This window comes from Thamnophis sirtalis, unplaced genomic scaffold (genome assembly GCF_051295495.1).
Source record: "Thamnophis sirtalis isolate CommonGarterSnake01/CBP01778 unplaced genomic scaffold, rThaSir2_p1.2 scaffold_1, whole genome shotgun sequence".
Taxonomy (NCBI): Eukaryota; Metazoa; Chordata; class Lepidosauria; order Squamata; family Natricidae; genus Thamnophis; species Thamnophis sirtalis.
In genome coordinates this window covers 89,276,995-89,296,443 of record NW_028261381.1, presented here as the reverse complement: position 1 = coordinate 89,296,443, position 19,449 = coordinate 89,276,995, and the positions used below count along the sequence as shown (strand labels likewise).

The 19,449-nt window shown below is 36.7% G+C and overlaps 1 protein-coding gene across 2 annotated transcripts in view; it reads right to left on the bottom strand.

Moving 5' to 3' along the window:
• Positions 1-19,449, bottom strand: part of DCDC1 (doublecortin domain containing 1) — a 265,682-nt gene that overhangs the window by 109,799 nt on the left and 136,434 nt on the right. For both annotated transcript variants that reach the window (XM_087718678.1, XM_087718686.1), the window contains exons 13-17: positions 14,667-14,792; positions 12,294-12,399; positions 7,953-8,087; positions 6,184-6,302; positions 5,480-5,540 (exon numbers count right to left, since the gene is read on the bottom strand). In XM_087718678.1, coding sequence (XP_087574804.1) covers positions 5,480-5,540; positions 6,184-6,302; positions 7,953-8,087; positions 12,294-12,399; positions 14,667-14,792 — 547 coding nt within the window. The remainder of the gene's footprint in view (positions 1-5,479; positions 5,541-6,183; positions 6,303-7,952; positions 8,088-12,293; positions 12,400-14,666; positions 14,793-19,449) is intronic.

The window sequence follows — 19,449 nt, the reverse complement described above, 5'->3', positions numbered from 1 at the left end:
TTTAATTTCTAATTTGTTTTTGGTAGGTTTTGTTAAGGAGGCTTTGTTATTCTGCTTTTTTGGTAACTCAACTGAGTTTCCAAGCTTCAAAGGGAAGATTTTTTTTTCTATTCCTAAGTGAAATGATGCCTATGCAAATGTACTTTCTTTTAGTGCATGTGTATATATGAATATTACCATCTTATAAATTTTTTCTGTCTGCTGAGGCAGGAAACACTAAAAGAATTCTAGCTTGTTTCAGCAAGAATAACTGACTTTCCTTTCCCTTTCAGCTATACCTTAGACTTCTCCGATTTCTCTGACATTTTGTGAACTCAAGCTTAAATTCTTTTGGTTTTTCATTCCTGTCTTGCCACAGGAAGCCAAATTATTGCTGAACTTCCATGGTGCACCTTACTCCTCCACTATGGTTCATATGGTGTTTGTTTTAGATAAATAAAACACTACAGTCCTCAGTGAAGTATCTAATCCTCTAAAATAGTACAGTTTTTTATTTTTTTTCCTCGAAGTAGAGTGTTTGTTCCTTTATTGGTATCATCTTCATGGCAAGTACGTTTGCAATTGTTGCAGCAGAATTACAGAAGGCCTTTAAGGCATCTGCTGATTACACACACACACACACACAGACAGACAGACAGACACACACACACACACACACACACACACACCAGTGTGAAAGTCAAAGGCAGGGGTCATACCAGCTCTGGTAATCAAATCACCTTACATTATTTCCTAGCTTCCTTAATAAAATTATTTAGTTCCTCCTGTTGTGTAATATAGCAGAATAGTTACTGGTATTTTTCATGCTTTTGTCCAGGATGCAAATGCTGAAAAAAAATCTTTTGAGTTGAGCACTTTATTTCTTTATTCTTTAATAAAGATGATTTTCTTTGTTTTGTTCCTTTGTTGATCATTTCACTCCTTTGAGTTTTACCTGCAGTTTGTCCTGCCAAGTCTAATCATAGCCAGACTTGTGTTCACTTACATTATATGTTTCTTTATGTTATGGACTGAGGAGGCTGAACTATCAACCTCAATTAACCAGCTCAGGCTGTCTTGACAAATAGAGGGAGCGGGTAGGAGAGGATTCAAGTGACAAAGGGTGGGATCCTGACAGGACTCCCAGCCTTAGGACATGTTGGCAGTGTCAGAGAGCCAAGCAAAGGCAAATTAGGAAAGCTCCTTGGGAATCAAAGATGTCCGTGTCTAACTGAACCTTACCTGCATCATTTAAGAACTGCCACTAGCAATGCCTCTCTGTTGGAAACAGCTCACTAAGCTCAGAGCTGTGTTCTTGTGTTTTTGTTTCTTGCTCTGCTCCTTGACTCTCTGTTCTTTGATCCAGACTGGCTGGATAACTTCTCTGGTGTGTGATTGAGAGGGGGTGAAGTTGGAAGTTGCTATCTGCAGTTGGGGAAAAATAGCTGCAGCCAGGCAGAAATGCTTCCTACCCCATTTCCTTCATACATTAATTCAGCCACTCGCTATTTTACTCAAAAGCATCCATTCCAGCAATCCAGCTATCTGTAATAAATTATTAAGGCATGCTCTGATATTTTCAAGGATGGGCCACATCCAGAGATATCCTCATCCCACCCAGACCCCTAGCTTATAGAAGCAGAATGAAGAAGGATAGGAAGAAATATGTAAAGACATGAAGATGGGGAAATAGAGGTGAATTCTGGAATTTGGTATCTATTACAAGGAGGCAAAAGTCTACTGTCAGGACTACAAACTATGATGAATGACATAACCTGGTGGGAATCCTACTTGGAGTTTTGCTGAGAGCTTGGTAGCAACTAGAAGAGGAACAACCACACTAAGATAGTGCAACCCAACTAGTGTATTATCTTTTGGAAGGAGGTGAAGGCTATATGCCACTTTACAGACTTTTGCTTAAAGTAAGTATTCAAGGATGCGGTGGCTCAGTGGCTAACACATTGAGTTTGTCGATCAGAAGGGTCAGCAGTTCAGCAATTAGAATTCCTAGTGGCACATAATGGAGTGAGCTCCCATTACCTGTCCCAGCTTCTGCTGAGCTAGCAGTTTGAAAGGATGTAAAAAATGCAAGTATAAAAATAGGGACCACCTTTGGTGGGAAGATAAGAGTGTTCCGTGCATGTTCGGCATTTAGTCATGCCAGCCACATGACCACAGAGACGTCTTTGGACAGCGCTGGCTCTTTGGCTTTAAAATGGAGATGAGCACCGCACTCTAGAGTCGGGAACGACTAGCACATATGTGCTAGAATACTAAAGCTTTATCTTTAGTATTCAAGGACTCAAGTATTTAAGGCACATTTACATGGCAACTTGAAAAGTCCTAGAAGGGTGGAAAGCAACAGTCTATTGTGGGAAAGCATTGTGAAATAAAGCATTGTTTACAGGTTTGTTATGCTGCAACTTGTCCAGTCCTTGGAAAGCAAAGAACCCTCAGAGTGATTCCTGGATTGTCATGGACCACATTTATAGTATCTTTCTGTCACTACAGTTCCCTTTTTATGAACCTGTGCTGCATTTGTGTTATATGGCTTGGCTGTCAATTGAACTCTAAATTGCCTATGCTGCACTCAGCTTTCAAACAGACCTTCACTGCCCTGTTACTTTTTAAAGCTGATGTGCAACTGTGCAGCTGGTTCTCTGCTCGCCTTTGTACTTTATTGCAGCACTATTTGTCAATAAACTACTTCTAAATTAAGTTTATGTTCCTGATTTTTCTGTTGTCATTTAGGTTTTTTATTTTATTATTCGGGTTTCTTCTTTTCTGCCATAGATTTTTTTTAATGAATAATTTTCTTAATGCTCATTTTAGGTTCTTTCAATATTATTCATTGGAACATAACATATAACTATCACAACATATGAATTCCTACTTTCATATGCATCTACAAATGACTCGGATTCAGACAGTCTGACATAGATTTTAGGCCTTTTCACATTCCATACATGTATTGGTCAAACTACTAGGCAAGATCAGAATACTCCCCTTCAGATTTATATTCCTTCTACATTCCAGGTTAGAAATTTCCCATTCACACTTCTTTCACATGCAAGTACATAAGGGATAGAGTCTGCATTAGCAGTATCACAAAGCATGTTTCATCAATTGCCTCCCTTGCTCCTGCTGTGAATGCCTATAAATAAAATACTAGAAAATTTAAAAATTTAGAATTCCTAGCCCTGTTCTCTGGATCAGTAGCAATAACCCTGAGGACAATCAATGACTTCATGACACATTACTCAGTACAAATAAAACCAATTAAAGCACTTTCTAAGTGCTAAAGTCTGCTCAGAGGTTTTCGATTGCATGATCCCACAATACCCCTTATCTCTTGTGTGGGTTATACAAAACACAGGAAAGTTTTGAGATATGGGATGGGTTTATAATAGAGAGCATAATCTTATAATCACTGACTAGGAATTCCTGTGAATTAGGGAAATCATCTTCACTGAGAAGACTAGATAAGCAAATGAAAGCAAATAAATGCCTAGATTACAAAGGTTGTGCAAGAAAACAGGCAAGATGGTGCTTACAGAATCATGATCAAACCCTAACCACTCTTTCTCTCTCTCTCCCTCCCTCTGTGTGTGTCTATTTGGGCACACACACAAACGTATTTGATCATGATGCTATAAGCACCATCTTGCCTGTTTTCACTTCTCCTGCAGAACCTTTATAACCTAGCCCCGTGTCGGTGAACCTATGGCACGCATGCCAAAAGTGGCACGCAGAGCCATCTCTTTGGGCAGGCCAGCTGACATCTGTTGCTCTTTTGGGTTCCAGCATGCACATGTGTGCTGGCAAGCTGGGGTTGGCATGTGCATGCACTCCAGAAATCGGAAGACCAGGTGACCGGCGTGCATGTAAATGCCAGAAACCGGAAGCTCAGCTTTCCAACATGTGCATACACGTTGGGGAACTGCTCTTCCAGTTTTTGGCACTCCCCCCCCCCCTGCGCACACTCCCATTTTGGCACTCGGAGCCGAAAAGGTTCGCCAACACTGACCTAGCCATTTATTTGCAACACACACTGTCATTGAAAAACATGGATCTCTTCAAGATTAGCCAATGGTTTAAAAGAGACTGTTTGTTCAGTAAAGGTGAACTTTTTTTAACACCAGGGTTCCCTTTTCTTTTTCTTCCCCTTGCCACAACTTCATCTAATTTTGTCCGTGCTTTTCTCTTTCCAGTGAAATAATTCATTCTTCTCACCACCACTCCAACCTGATTTTTCCTTTTTTTCTGTCTATTGGGGAAGGTTATTTGTGTGTATGTACTTAACAGGTTTCTTTGTGTTGAGTGTTATGTGTATAACAGAAAATGGTTGAATTATGCAGATCAGAGATCAATCTTTTTTTTACATACAGAATTTTATGTTAAGACAATTAGTTCTAATCAGAAATTATTATTTATATTATGGGGGATGCCCTCTTTTTTACAGTTTGGTTTCCAGCCTACATACACATAAACACAATACTTGTACAGAGTTTCTGTCCATCGTAAGAGTAATTTTTGGAATGGAACTTATCATATTCATAGTTACACATATAATGTCCTCTTTTCTCTTTCAGAACAGCAAATTCATTTGCCAACCTTAATGCTTCTCCATCAATGATTCTGAAGGGTGAACCATGTTGAGATTTTTCAAGATTGCATTTGTCCTTACACAGAAGGTATAAAGATCAAATCTACACTGCAGGTTTTGTTGAGTTTTCCATTATACCATAGATGAAATACCCAGGTCACTATTTCTGTTAGTTGCAAAATTTTGTTCAGTTAAGATAACTATAAGGAACGTCTGGGTATAAATAGGATTTGATAGATCACTTCATGTTCAAAAACTATTAGCTATAATTTTAATAGTATATGTTTTATTCATACATTGTGTTGCACTATGTACCATAGTTTGGCCTATGCCTGCCCATAAATATATATATATAAAGGTACACACACAGACACACACACACACACACACACTTACTTTAGGGTACAGACAATCTCCAAAACTGATTTCAGTTGGAGTTAAGAAATGGAAAGTTGGACATTGCATATGATTTCTATTCCTCTTTTTCTTTCTCGTGTCTTACAATAAGCTTACAGTTTGCTCAGGAATACATTTTTTCATAAAGATCAAATCACATAATTTTAGATAAAATTGGATTTGAAAATTTAAATAGATACCATAAGCAGATTAAAGAAACAAAATAAAATCCACCACTGGAAAATATTATCAATAAAGTGAAAATATCAGGTTTCAGAAGTTTATGAGGAATATTTTAATAAAATGATTTTAAGATATTCTTAGAAGCCAAGTAGAGAACATGCAAAAGTTTAAAAAAAATTCGGAAGTAAAAATAACATTTCAATTATTCATGAAACAGACTTTCAATAATGCCTTATATATACATTGATGGATTCCAGGCAAGAATAAATAGCTTGTATTAATATAGTATTTAAATATATATTTAAACATACACACCTTAGAATGGATAGAACCATCATTTCCAAATTCCCAGTACTGACATATATTGTTTTTGTCTCTGAAATAAAAAGGCCTTTTAAGTTAAGAAATTTCTAAACCACAAAGATAATCTATTTATAGCACAATTCACATCTTATGCTCTAAATATGCTTTATTTGGAGAATATATCAGACTTGGTTGTAGTGTTCCAATTAGTGAACTATATTCTAAATTAAAAGGCAAGACATTATAAAGCTGCCTGTATGGTACTGAACAAGTCATTAACTTTGTTCATACAAATTTATTGTGAAAATAGAAAGAAACTATTATTCCAACTTGAACCCCCTGGAGGAAATTGAGATGTAAATGAAACAAAAGCATATAAACTATCTGTGACTGAACTGTACACTATTCATTAAGATATCTAGTACCATACCATGCATACTTCAGATTCACTGACAAGATGTTGAGCCCTTATTCTGTTCTGTGCAGAAAGGAAACAAATCTGTAGCAATTATTTCAGGAAGAACTTTCAAAGATGGTTAAACTATTTAAAGAAACTAACATCTAATAAGGGTATATAATTTAGAGGCTATTTAAATATACTTTAGATCACCTTTAGAATATATTTTCCCCTAGTTCATAACATCTGAAAACCAATCATCTCATAACATTCAATTTCATCTCAATAATTGTACCTTTAGAGCATATTGTATCAGTACCTTTTCTGCAGGGTTAACTTATAGCCCTCAAGAGGTCTGCCATCCTGCATCATAGCTCTGATTGGATGACCAACAGACAGACTGCCTTGTGCCATAGCTCGACTTACAATCTTCCCAGCCTTTCAATGAATGGGGGGAAGGGGGTATGAATAAGTGAAAAGAACCAGAAAATTCAACAATGTGTTACAAATGGAGAGGTCATTATGCCTGGATAACTCAGGATATTAACAGTTGGAAAAACTGAAACGCTATCCACAACTTAGCAGTCAATGAGCCTTGCTCAGAATCAGTGATCTTCTGTACGACAAGGGTGGCATTTTACAGTTCAGTGCAAAATAGAAGAGACCCTTGATATCTTCATTTGTCTTTTCCCTCTGCATATTTCACAGTGCAGTGATTTAGGGTCCATAACGTGTCACTTGCCATACTTATAACTATTGAGTTTACTTGAAATATGTATGCACAAGGAAAAAAGTTCAGTGAACTGCGAAGACTGCAACACATCTATAGTCATTAGGTCAATTTAAAGTTTTATCTCAAGTCTAAAAGAATGTTGGTTAAACATCCATAACCACATCTGTTTAAATAAATAACAGCAGTACTTCTGCAATAAGACAACTGTTGTAAGTGCAATCACTTTATTGATTTTTTTCCCTTTAAAGCTGCAAACCTAAACTCTAGATTTGGCAGCAACTTCCACCAATATCATTGGGATTTGAGGTAAAGTAACTAATTTGCTATATAGCGATCTGAATTTCTTCTCACAATGTATTCCTTGTGTTGCCCTTCATGCTGTTATTTCTGTCTCATCTTCTGCTGTTAATAGTTCTGTTATTCCCTGTCCTATGATACACAGGATTATGCTTAAGGAACTTTTCCTTGCAGTATTTTGCAATGATGTTGTATGATGCTGGCATTCAATTTCATCATTTTACCCATCAATGTCTCATCTTACAATTACATTAACCTGATGTATCCTGTAAAGAAGCATTTTTGTATCACTATGATTAAGATTTCTGTTAAAATTCTGTCTATACTAATAGATGAGTGGAGCCAATCCACAATCAGTGACAACTGCATCCTTATGCAGGATATTGCCAAGACAAAATTACCTTGGACTTTAGTGATCTGAGTTCCATCAAAATTACAACCTTTTTACTATTTATTGTTTTCAATAAATCAAGGAATTACCATAAATCATTTGATGTCATGTATTAACAATTATTTCTATAAATCACTATATAGTTTTAGTTTCTTCTAATCCTGCATAAATTATTAATTTTAATAATTAATGATTATTAATAATGTATAATTTATATAGAATTCTTTATAAAATTCACATGTACACTAATGAAAAAAAAAACAATAATTGTTTCAGCTTTTAAAATCTGATTTCTAGTTGATTCTTCCACTTCTCTGTAGTGGGATATATTTGAACAGTGACTCTATAAAAGATGAATGAAATACAAAATTGTTGAAACAATTAAAAAACCACTATAGTTATTTGGTGCAAGCCACAATAACATCACTACACAAATAGTACAGAACATAATCTATATGAGTGGTTCCCAAACTTGGCAACTTTAAGCAGAGCTGGCTGGAGAATTCTGGGAATTGAAGTCCACAAGTCTTAAAGTTGCCAAGTTTGGGAACCACTGAATTATTTGCACAGTGACATCCTGATGCATTAGATAGCAGTTGCCCTCCCCTAGACACCCATGTATAACAAACGAATTATGAACACATTATTAAATCTTTTTCAGGAGTACCTTTGTGATGAGCCATATATTTGAAAGAGGCCAATGTTCTGTGTCTATTGGATTTTGACAGTGATTTCTTCTGGCAGTGCCTTTTCTCATATTTTCTATGGTAACTGACATGAGGAGAACCATCTGGGGATCAGTCTGCATACCATAAGAGAATATGATGTTAATTTTTTTCTTTGATAGCAGTAAAGGTAACAACAGATCAGATTCAACATATTTATTTATTACAATGAGGTATCATCCCACAACAACCTAAATAAAGCATTTTATACTATATGTATTGTATAATAAAAGAAGTTTGGTGACACATCATTAATTTTTACCAGTTTAAATTCTACATGTTGTAAAATAATTCAGCATTTTTTAATATTTGGTTGCTCAAAGGTAAATTCTTCTACAATTCATGGGATTATTCCTAGATTAAAGCCTAAAAGTGTGCATAGAATTAACTGTATCCACTTAAATATGACTGCAAAATCAGCCAAATCAGGTGACAATAGTAAAATCGCTGAGCTACATTACAGGTTTATAATTGGGGTAATGGAGAGGCTATTCAAAGATCTTCTGACTGCGTTGAAAGTCATGTATGAAAGCTACATTTTATTTTCAGAGCTAGCAATCATTTCGCAGAGGCATATTCAAGGTATCAAAGACACACACTATGGGAAAAGAATGCTCAATTTGATATTACCTGTTAGCCAGCTGCAATAATATTGAGACAAGAAACCCCACAGTTCTTATACAATGGGAACTAATCCCCAACAAAAGGATGAGGGGCTTAAAGCAACACATGTATTTGCCCTTTCCATTTTATGTTGCTATCAGAGGCAACACAACTGTGTGGAAGATTGTTATAGTTGGAATTAGTGAGGGATAGTATTATGATGTGCATAACTCCTGCTGAAAGTCCCTGTGTCCTCTTAGTTACACCACTGGCTTTAATCTTATCATGTTTGATTTTGTGGTGCACTGGGGAGGAAATCTTGTTCCTTTGTATTTATTTGAGGTTGGTACCCAGCACTAATACCATGCTGTGTTTCAAGAGATACAATGCTGGATATTACCTGGAAAAAAAACTGCATAAGAAAGCAACACCATATCCTTCTAACCCAGCTTCAGATGATATTATGGTTTCCAGGAGTGTGGAGCAAGGATATAACAGATAGTATAAATAATTATATTAAGTATCACTTCTTTGGATGCATAAATTCTTCCATCTTGTGCTAAAATGTATTCTATCATATTGCACAGTAGAGAAAAGTGTTGTGTCATAAGTGAAATAATCTATCTGACTCAACAATCAGTAATTAACATCCTTTGATTACTATTTTACTCTGCAGGAATTTTTATGAGCCATAGCTTCAGGAAAATATTGCCTAATCCTATGCCAGAATAGATAATTTAGTAACTGCAGCCACCAAGATGCCCATCAGCCCTCCCTTAAAGCCACTGTGTGTGTAAGGCTTTATTTATTTAATCCATATTCTATTTTTTTTAAAAACTGAATTAGTTGATATACTGCAAAACAATCCTCATTTTAAAAAGTGTCTCTGAATCCCACCTAATACATCATACTGTATATAATTTTTAATAAACTAGAGTAGGGAAATGAAACATTAATGTAAAGAAATCCGTTAATACAAACACTGTGCTATAAAACAAAAATTTCTCATATCATACACTGATTTACTAGTTTGTGATTTAAAATTTGGGGCAGTCACTCTTAGCCCAACTCATCTCACAGGATTGTGATTGTGAAAAGAGGAGAAAAGAGTACTGGATACGCTCAGTGCCTTTACTCATTTATAAAAATATTAAGGGTGGGATAAATAAATGTAAATTAAAATGTAAACTTCATAAGTAACTGTATGGGGAAAAATATCAAACACCTGTAAGGATATTACTTTCAAGGGCTGTGCTTATCAAAACAAAATGCTGGTACTATAATCTGTCTCAGATCACTGATACATTGTCAGGCTTTCTCAATAGAGATAAAAAAAGCAACAGGTTATAATTGCCTGGGTTATCTCTATCCTCAGATTTATGAACATGGATTATGTATCACACATTTTACACGGTTGGAAAGGGTTTGACTGTCAATAAGGAATGAAAAGGAACAGTCAGGTGGTTGAGCATTACTACCTAGGCCCAATGACAATCGTAATGTGTAAGTATCCAGAACACAAGACTTTTGCCTCTTTAAGGTATAATCCTTTTAGTGTTGCGTACATCCCAGTGAGAGCTTTAATTTTCAAAAGTATTAAAGAAAACCATCAACATCTGACTTTCTCCTTGAAATTAATTTTTATAAAGTTGCTCTTCAATTATGAAATTAGTTCTCAGCATAAATGTGTTGATGTCACAACTATTATGCATACTTTCGTTTTTAAGCTTAAATAGAGTAAGAAAAAATATCTTATTGCTTTTTTTCAGTTTTCATCAAAAATTATTATTAGTAATTATTTCTTTCTGTTCACTATAATTAGGAGTGTAACTATTCTAAATTTTAAAACGTATGATCAGTTCATAGTGATAATAAGCAGCAATGATTATACAAAAAGGAAATAAATTTCTCTCATTTCTCCTTTTACTGCATTCCTCTGAACCAAATCTGTTCTAAATTCTTTTAGTTCCTTGGGAATAGTGGGAGTGTGAATTGGAGAAAATCTTATACTCCATTTTGTCAACAAGTAAAGTAATTCAGGATCAATCATTTTAGTTTATTCTGAGGCTGCTATTTCAAATGAAGTCATTGTGTCTCTTAAGTCATCTGTTTAATTAGTTCTTTGTCCACTCAAGTCCCCTTTTCCTGCTGGAAAGATTTTCCATATTGGAATAAGTGAAAAAAAATGTCTTATAGGTTTACCAGCAATAAGTTAAAGATTGGCTAAAAGGGAGATGGGCCAGGTACATTACAAGATGCACTTGAGTATTATTTATTATATTTATAGCCTGCTGTAATCCCACAGGATACTAGTGGTTTTAGAGAAATACAAGAATCATTAATACATTTATAGATCAATTAAACTATTTTTAAATAAAAATTCTAAAATATACCAGAGGTACAGAATCTTTCCAAACCATCCACTCAAACACCTTTTCAAAGAGCTGTTTTCCACTGATTCCAGAAGGCAAAGTTGGTGCCAGCTTAAGTTCGAGAAGAAAAACATTCCAGAAGAATAGCATTGCTATTTACTCTCTGATACAAAAACTAGCAATCTCTAGGACACTTATGTACCAAATTTATTCCCTGCATCATACAATATCTGGAGATGATGGAAAAATAAGTTACAAGATCAATGATAGATATCTGACCTCTTTAACAAATGCAATTCTTCATCAAGAGTTCAAAATCATGGACAGTTATGGTCAAAGTTTAATGTAATAATGGACAAACACTAAAGAGACTGGAGGCAACAATTCAACCAAGAGCTGCAAGAGTCAATCAAGCAATGTAATATCACTGGAAGGGGTTCATATGTTTTAGCCAGGGGAGATAAACACTAATATTAAAAATAATGTTGTAATTTATTAAACTTGTATGTCACCCAACTTTCAATTACTCTGGGTATAATCAAACTAAACTATTACAAAAAAATCAAAAGGATAAGATTAGGAATAGAAAGATTCTGGGCAGCAAATGTCTCCCATTCTAATTTCAAAACCTTTTCCCATTTTGTTCCTAAACAGATTAAGTTCACCATCTGGGAAATCAATGTGCAAGAAAAAATGCTGCTGAAGTTCATTTATCATGCCACCAAATTTCAGTGCTGTCACCTTGGGCATTTGAGAAGTTTCACATGTCCTATGGCTTGCTTACCCTGGTATTAGGGTTCAGCACCTAATATTTAATGGAACAAGATTGAACATGTCCAACATTTTAAAATATCTCTTTTTTTGTCTTTATTTTATTCATTTTTGTTTAGCTTTTTGACATCTGAGTGGATGTATCCTTTCTGAAGTGCTGGGTTACAATTACCACAATCTCCACAATCTCTAGCCAGCATGGGACTGATAGAGGCCGATTTATTTCTGTTGTCATGAGTTAACTATTTACTCTGAATGTAGATGTTTCCTATCTTCATTGACAAGATGCCCATTCCAAGCTTTTCTGGATTCAAAATGTCATCCTCAACATAGAGAAGATAGCTCTAAAAGCTCTAAAATTGAAAACAGGTCTTGAACGCCTGAAAATTTTAATTTATAGATGAAATATTTTTTTATTTTATATATAATAACAATGTGAAATCCCAACTGCCAGTTTTTTTAGTTAGTGTTGGCCTTCAGATGCTTTGAGTTCTTCCCAGGAATATAGGATGGCATATAATTATTATCCTTATTTACCTTATTTTGGAAAAAAAGATTGTCTGGTTCCACAGTCTCCAAGACCTGATGTTCTGGAGCCTTAATGAATTGAAAATTCTCTGGAAATCCATCATAAGCCTCCCAACTAAAAACAAGAAGCAAGAAGTATTTTTTTATAATTACATTAATATATCATCTCAAATATTTTATTAGTGTGAGTGTTCTAGTAGCAGAAGTCCAAGTCTGTTTTTTTCTCTTCCCTCCCAGTGAAGGGAGGGACTATTTGCTTCTTCAATTCCTCTTTACTTAAAAATAAAACAATAAGGAACTAGAATATTTAAAAATATTCTTTTTTTAGTGTAAACAAGGATAATAAAAATGGAAAAATTCAGCTGTGGCACAGAGGAATCGGGTAAATTTTGAATGTTTATTTATAGGACTTATGTGGCCACCTATGTCATATATTGATTCTAGGTAGCTCATAAGGTAAAGGTTCCCCTCATACATATGTGCTAGTCATTCCCAACTCTAGGGGGTGGTGCTCATCTCTTTTTCAAAGCTGAAGAGCTAGCGCTATCCGAAGACATCTCTGTGGTCATGTGGCCAGCAAGACTAAATGCCAAAGGCACACAGAGTGCTGTTACATTCCCAAGGTAAGGGGGGGTTCCTATTTTTCTACTTGCATTTTTACATGCTTTCGAACTGCTACGGTAGCTCATAACTATCCATAAAACATGGCTAAAAACAAATGTAAACTTTCCCCCAGGCATGACATCAAACACCTCCCAGCTCAATCCCTCTGTTTGCCCACTGCTTGGGGGAAGAGCCAATTCTCTTCACAGCCGTCTGGAAAGCTAAAAGGATAGGGATTCCTTGGGCCTCAGGTAGGAGGATATTTCAAAGGATTGGAGCAGTCACTGAGACCTTATCAGGGATCTCCAAGGGGTTCCACCACAAATGCGCGAACGACAAAAGCGCACCTCACTAAACTGCGGTGACAAAACCGCGCCGACAAAACCGTGCGATGAAGGAGCGACGAATGAGCCCTGAAGCACGCCGACAACAGCGCACCGACAGAAGCGCGCTGTAACCTAACCCAAAACCTAACCCTAAACCTAACCCTAACCCTAACCCTAACTCTAAACCTAACCCTAAACCTAACCCTAAACCTAACCCTAAACCTTACCTTAACTTAAATCGCGCTTCTGTCGGTGCGCTGTTGTCGGTGCGCTGTTGTCAACGCGCTTTTGACATCGCGGTTTTAGCACCACGGTTTTGTCGGCGCGCTTATGACGTTCGCGCTTTTGTCGGGTCACGCTCCAAGGTCCCATCAGGTGGCAACATTTAAGGGAGGGGACCTAGAGCATGCTCACCCTATCTAACTTAGTAGGATACCCTCAAAGAAAAATCTATTTTTTCCCCACCAGTTCTGTGGGCGTGGCTTGGGGGGGTCATGTGGCTGGGTGGGCATGGCCAACTTTTTTTTTCACTTTTTAAAGCCTTTTTTTCCTGCTGCTCCGGGTGAATAAACAGGAAAAGATGCTTTAATAAGTGGAGGGGAAAGCTTCTGAGGATTGTGCGGTTCAGCTGTGAGACGCGCAATTCTTGGAAGCTTTTTTTTCACTTTTCAAAGCATTTTTCCCCTGCCTGTTGGGGCAAACTGACAGAGGAAAAAAATGCTTTAAAAAGCAGGGGCGGGGAAGTTTCTGATGATCACGTGGCTAACAACTGAGCCGCACAATCCTCAGAAACTTTTTTTTTAACTACCTATTCGCAGAACCAAGGACATTTGTTTTTTCAGGTTATTCCAAGTGTCAATGGGTTCTTTCAGTTATTTGCCATTAGGACAAGGTGACTCCCAATGCATTTCATACTGTGTTCTTTGTCAAGGGCATTACAAATGTGTGCATGTGCATGTGTGTATTTGTGTGTGTGTGTGTGTGTGTTTGTGTGTGTGTGTGTGTGTGCATATGTGTGTTTGTTTGTCTTCTATCTAATCAGGAAATAAACAGAAATAGAAATCAGCTTCTTCCATTCTGTGACTGAGAACTATCACTGCATTTCATTTTGCTAACATCAAAGGACATGACTACCAAGTGAACGGTAATAGGATTTCAGTTCTGAGTTTATAGAGCATAATTTATTATTCAGTTTTACCATAAACATTGAAAAAGAAAATGTCCTCATATTTAATCTACCTATATTCAATAGAAGCCAGAGGTTTTTTTGAGTTATTTTTCAAATTCTCTGAAGACAATATTTTTTATGATTTATAGCAAACTGTGGTCATTTCCTTGTGCTAGTTAAAGCAACAATTACCCTTACAGTTAAATCTTTCATCTCCAATTTCCCTTCTCTGATTTTTTACGGTAGTATATTTCAGAATACTCAAATAAACAGAAATTGTTGTACCTGTCGTATCTACGTAGCAAATCAACACTGGGATCCAGAAGTGTTTTATAAATAACTGTGATGCCATTCTTTTTTGTTGCTGTCACTTTGTCAAAGGTCAAACTCAGAACAGGATTTAAGGGAGACCTGAAAATGGAAACATCATACAAAATGACCATTTATGGAGAGGAAATCAAACAGTTGCAAAACCAACAGTTATAGGTAGCTAAGGGTGTGAATGTCAGAACAGAAGCGAAGAATGAATTCAGAACAAGGTATTCAAATCTATTCAACTTTTGATTTGATGGGAAGTAACCTCTCTGATAAAAGCTTGTTAACTGTTCAGACACTTTTACCTTTGAAATTAATTTCACCACAGCAAGCTTGTCATGTTTATTAACCTATAGGTTATAGACAGCAAGAAAATTGAATTATTCCTAAAATACCTGCTCATCTACAAGCAGAAAATAGCTGACTGGAAATTAAAACAATAACCACCTACCGGGTGGTCATCTACAAAAGAATAAATCCAGTTGCCAATTAATAATGTTATACTAAAGTTATGTTGACATTGATGATTTTCTTACACTGTAACTCATAAAGCTAAAATAGGAATATATCATTTGGATTATGCAGATGTTAGCAATTGGAGGTATCAAAGCAGATTCAACATAATTTAATCATACATGTTTCTTCAAATATGCTAAACTGCATGCTAAGCATATAAATATTAATATGGGTAATCAAGAATTGTAAATTATGTTAAGAAATCATTTTCAATTTGGAATAGCCATCCATAGGATATTTTTGAAAAGCGGCTTATCCATCACAGATAGTATTGTTCTAAAAATAATGAAACACACAGTAATTTAAAAAGAAACCTTTGATAATATTTTTTTTTAAATTAAGACCAACAAAAACCTGAAAAGGCAAACAAATAATCTATAAAAGCACAAACATTAAAAAAAAATTGCAGATATATTTATATAAATATTCATATTCAATGTTTCTATCCCAAAGAAAAACTGTATAGATTAAAGCTATTAGGAATTACTTTGTTGATTAAACTAAAGGAAATAAATATTAAGACAAATAAAGTAAGCCTTAATTAAAAGATTTTGTAAGATCTTTGGTGCTATGTTACTTTTCTACCAACAAATAGCCCATACCAGTGGTGGGATTCAACATTTTTTACTACTGGTTCTGTGGGCATGGCTTGGCTTGGAGGGCGTGTCAGGGGAAGGATACTGTAAAAATCTCCATTCCCTCCCCACTCCAGGGGAAGGTTACTGCAAAATTCCCATTTCCTCCCAATTAGCTGGGACTTGGGAGTCAGAGAATAGATGGAGGTGGGGCCAGTCAGAGGTGGTATTTACCAGTTCTCTGAACTACTCAAAATTTCTGCTACTAGTTCTCCAGAACTGGTCAGAACCTGCTGAATACAATCTCTGGCCCATACTTTAAATCTCATTATCCAAAATAAGATGTAATTTAGTTTTCTGACATTATGTTATAGTAAATCTATATGCAATGTGTTTATTATGCTTTTATAGGATCTCAGGACAAATGGATTCTAATTCTAGCATTCATTATTAAAACATATTGTATAACTTTTTTCAATATCCACTAAAATGTTTGAAATTTGTATTCAAATGTACAGTCTTAACTATTGTGGGCAGCAATAGAGATGACCATGGAGACAGGTAAAGGTGAAAGTTTTCCCGTCCAGTCCTATCCCTAGGACATGGTGCTCATCTCTGTTTCTTGGTCGGGGGAGCCAACATTGTCTGAAGTCATTTTAATGGTCATGTGGCCAGCATGGTAGCTATAAGCCAGATACATGGAACACTTTACCTTCCTACTAAAGTGGTACCTATTTATCTACTCACTTTTGCATGTTTTCGAAGTGCTAAATGGATAGAAGCTGGGGCAAGAAATGGGAACTCAGCCCATTGTGCAGTGCTCACGTCTCAAACATGGGCTGTTAGCTTTCCAGCTGAGCCAACAAGTCCCCTCCCTTCCCCGAGAAAAGATAAAGACTTAAAAACATTAAGTCTGTGAAATAAACAAAGCATTAAAAAGAAACTCAAACTGATTCCATTTTAACTCCCTGAAGTATAAGAGACAGAGAAGAGAAAACATAGATTTTCAAGCCTTAGGCAACAAGGAAAATTTCAGCATTCCTGTTTTCTGACTGGGTCTCGTGGAAGGGCTGATTGTTGTAAGCGTGCATTTTTCCAGAAGTCTATCAAAAGACCGAGTGGCTGTTGTGTTTCCCTCCCAACAATTTGGCTAGCATTCCATCACTCAGGCTGGGGGGTCAAATTTTACACCCCTCAGACAGGGTTCGCAACTTGGGAGTCCTCCTGGATCCACAGCTGACCTTTGATCACCACCTGTCGGCTGTGACCAGGGGGGCATTCGCCCAGGTTCGCCTGGTGCGCCAGTTGCGACCCTACCTGAATCGGGAGGCTCTCACAACAGTCACTCGCGCCCTCGTGACCTCTAGGCTGGAATACTGCAACGTGCTCTACATGGGGCTGCCCTTGAAGAGCATCCGGCGACTTCAGCTAGTCCAGAATGCGGCCGCGCGAGTGATTGTGGGTGCACCTCGGTTCACCCACATAACACCTATCCTCCGCGAGCTGCACTGGCTACCTGTTGATCTCCGTGTGCGCTTCAAGGTGCTTCTTACCACCTATAAAGCCCTCCATGGTAGTGGATCTGGGTACTTGGGAGACCGCCTCCTGCCGATTACCTCCTCGAGACCGATTAGATCTCATAGATTAGGCCTCCTCCAAGTGCCATCTGCCAGCCAGTGCCGGCTGGCCACTACGCGGAGGAGAGCCTTTTCAGTGGTAGCTCCGACCCTCTGGAACGAGCTCCCCGTGGGGATCCATACCCTCACCACCCTTCAGACCTTCCGCGCAGCCCTCAAGAACTGGCTATCCTGCCAGGCCTGGGGGTAGAGATTGATCTGCCCCCACCCGAATGTTGGATGAATGTTGTTTACTTTTTAATTATATGTAATGTTATATGTTATTGTTTGTATCCCCCTTCCTATGAGTTGTTAGCCGCCCTGAGTCCCCTCAGGGAAAAGGGCGGCCTATAAAAAACCCATTCAATTCAATTCAATTCAATTCAGTATTAATTAAGTTCAGCCCCTGCTTAGCTTTTGGGATTATCTCTTTTCAGCTAGATTCTGGAACTTAATGAGAGGCAAGAAATTGCAAATTATTTATTAAATTTATTTGACATCTATTTCACTCTACAAAGCAACTCTGAGTTAAAAAAAATTGATTGCAACCCGTTAACCAAATATACACAATTTTAAGGTGTGTCCACCTGTGAGTAACTTTCATATTCAAATAGTGATATCTTGTTGAAATTCAACTTTTTAAAAATAAGACACAAAATAAATTTTATATTATAAGAAGTTCAAAGTTCTATTTTCCATACTATATATTAAGGGCATTTTAAAAGAGCCTGTTGATTTAGTATAAATGGGTTGCATAACATTCCTCTGAATGTAAATTGTATATGTGTGCAACATTTTCAGATACTGCTGTTGCCTTTGTTTGGTAACATCTCATGTACTTAAGCAATAATTGCATATGACTTATTTGAAACTTAGCTTTTCTATACAGTGTATTCATAAATCCATATTTAAACTTATGGGAAATTTAGAAACCATGCAGATATTCTTCCTTCTGATCCTTCTTTTCTCTAATTATAAATATGAACTATTCAAGGAATAGGAAGATAGGGGGTTTCATAGAATTAGAACCTTATAATATTTCTGCTGAATATATTCTCCATTATTTGTTGAGTTGTAATATTGGAGAAAGGGGTATAGCGGGGGAGGCAGGAGAAAAAGATTGTTGGAGGGGTATGTAGCTAGGACATTTCTATATGTTTAGTATTGAGGTAACAAACAAGTTTAAGTCTTATGTCTTATGTAGCAAGCTGGGGATATTGGAAAACTGAGAGGGAAGAAGGTTTCTTTATGCTGCTTATGAAATTGTATTGCATATCAGCACTGTCATAAAGTATACATTTTTTTTCATAGTGCAAAACCTCTACACCACATGCATCCTATTAGCTCTCCAGGATAAAGTAGACAGGAAACACAACTAGATGAGCTAAATCTACTGTATTGTAAATCTATATTAACAGAATCCTTGCAAGTCTAAAGGTATAGATTTCCTGCCGCAACTTTTAACCATCAATTGGAGGAGATGTCCATCCTAAATTTCTTCTCTGACTGTTAAGCCTGCCTTGCCTCTCTTGTCCAATTGTTTCCTGGTTCTTTTTCTTTCCCTTTTCTTATCCCACAAAGTTATCCATCCCTACATTCCCCCCATTACATACAGTATCCATATATTCTACAACAGAAAGTAGTCTTTAGTCACAGATGTTGCCAGTGCTTATATCAATGTTAATAGCAAAGTGAATTGAATGATATACCTTCCAGCTATGCACTCACCAATTCTAATCAATAGCTAGGAGGGCAAAATCCTGACCAGGCCAATAAAATTCTGTCTATTTAGGAACCCTAAACATTCGCAATTATATCTAAAAGGAATCCAATGTTATGCTCTTATTATGCTTTTATTATGCTGGTCGAACAGAATGGCAAAATTCTCCTTCTCCTGAAACCATCACATCCACTCAAAATCATATCTGGAAAGCCTCCCAACTCTCAGCAGATCTTAAGCAATCCAGCATGGTGAAGAAAAGAAAGCCATTTTTGAAAATAGATTTACTGTCATCTAAATCCTGTTTGAAGGTTTACAGTAAATTT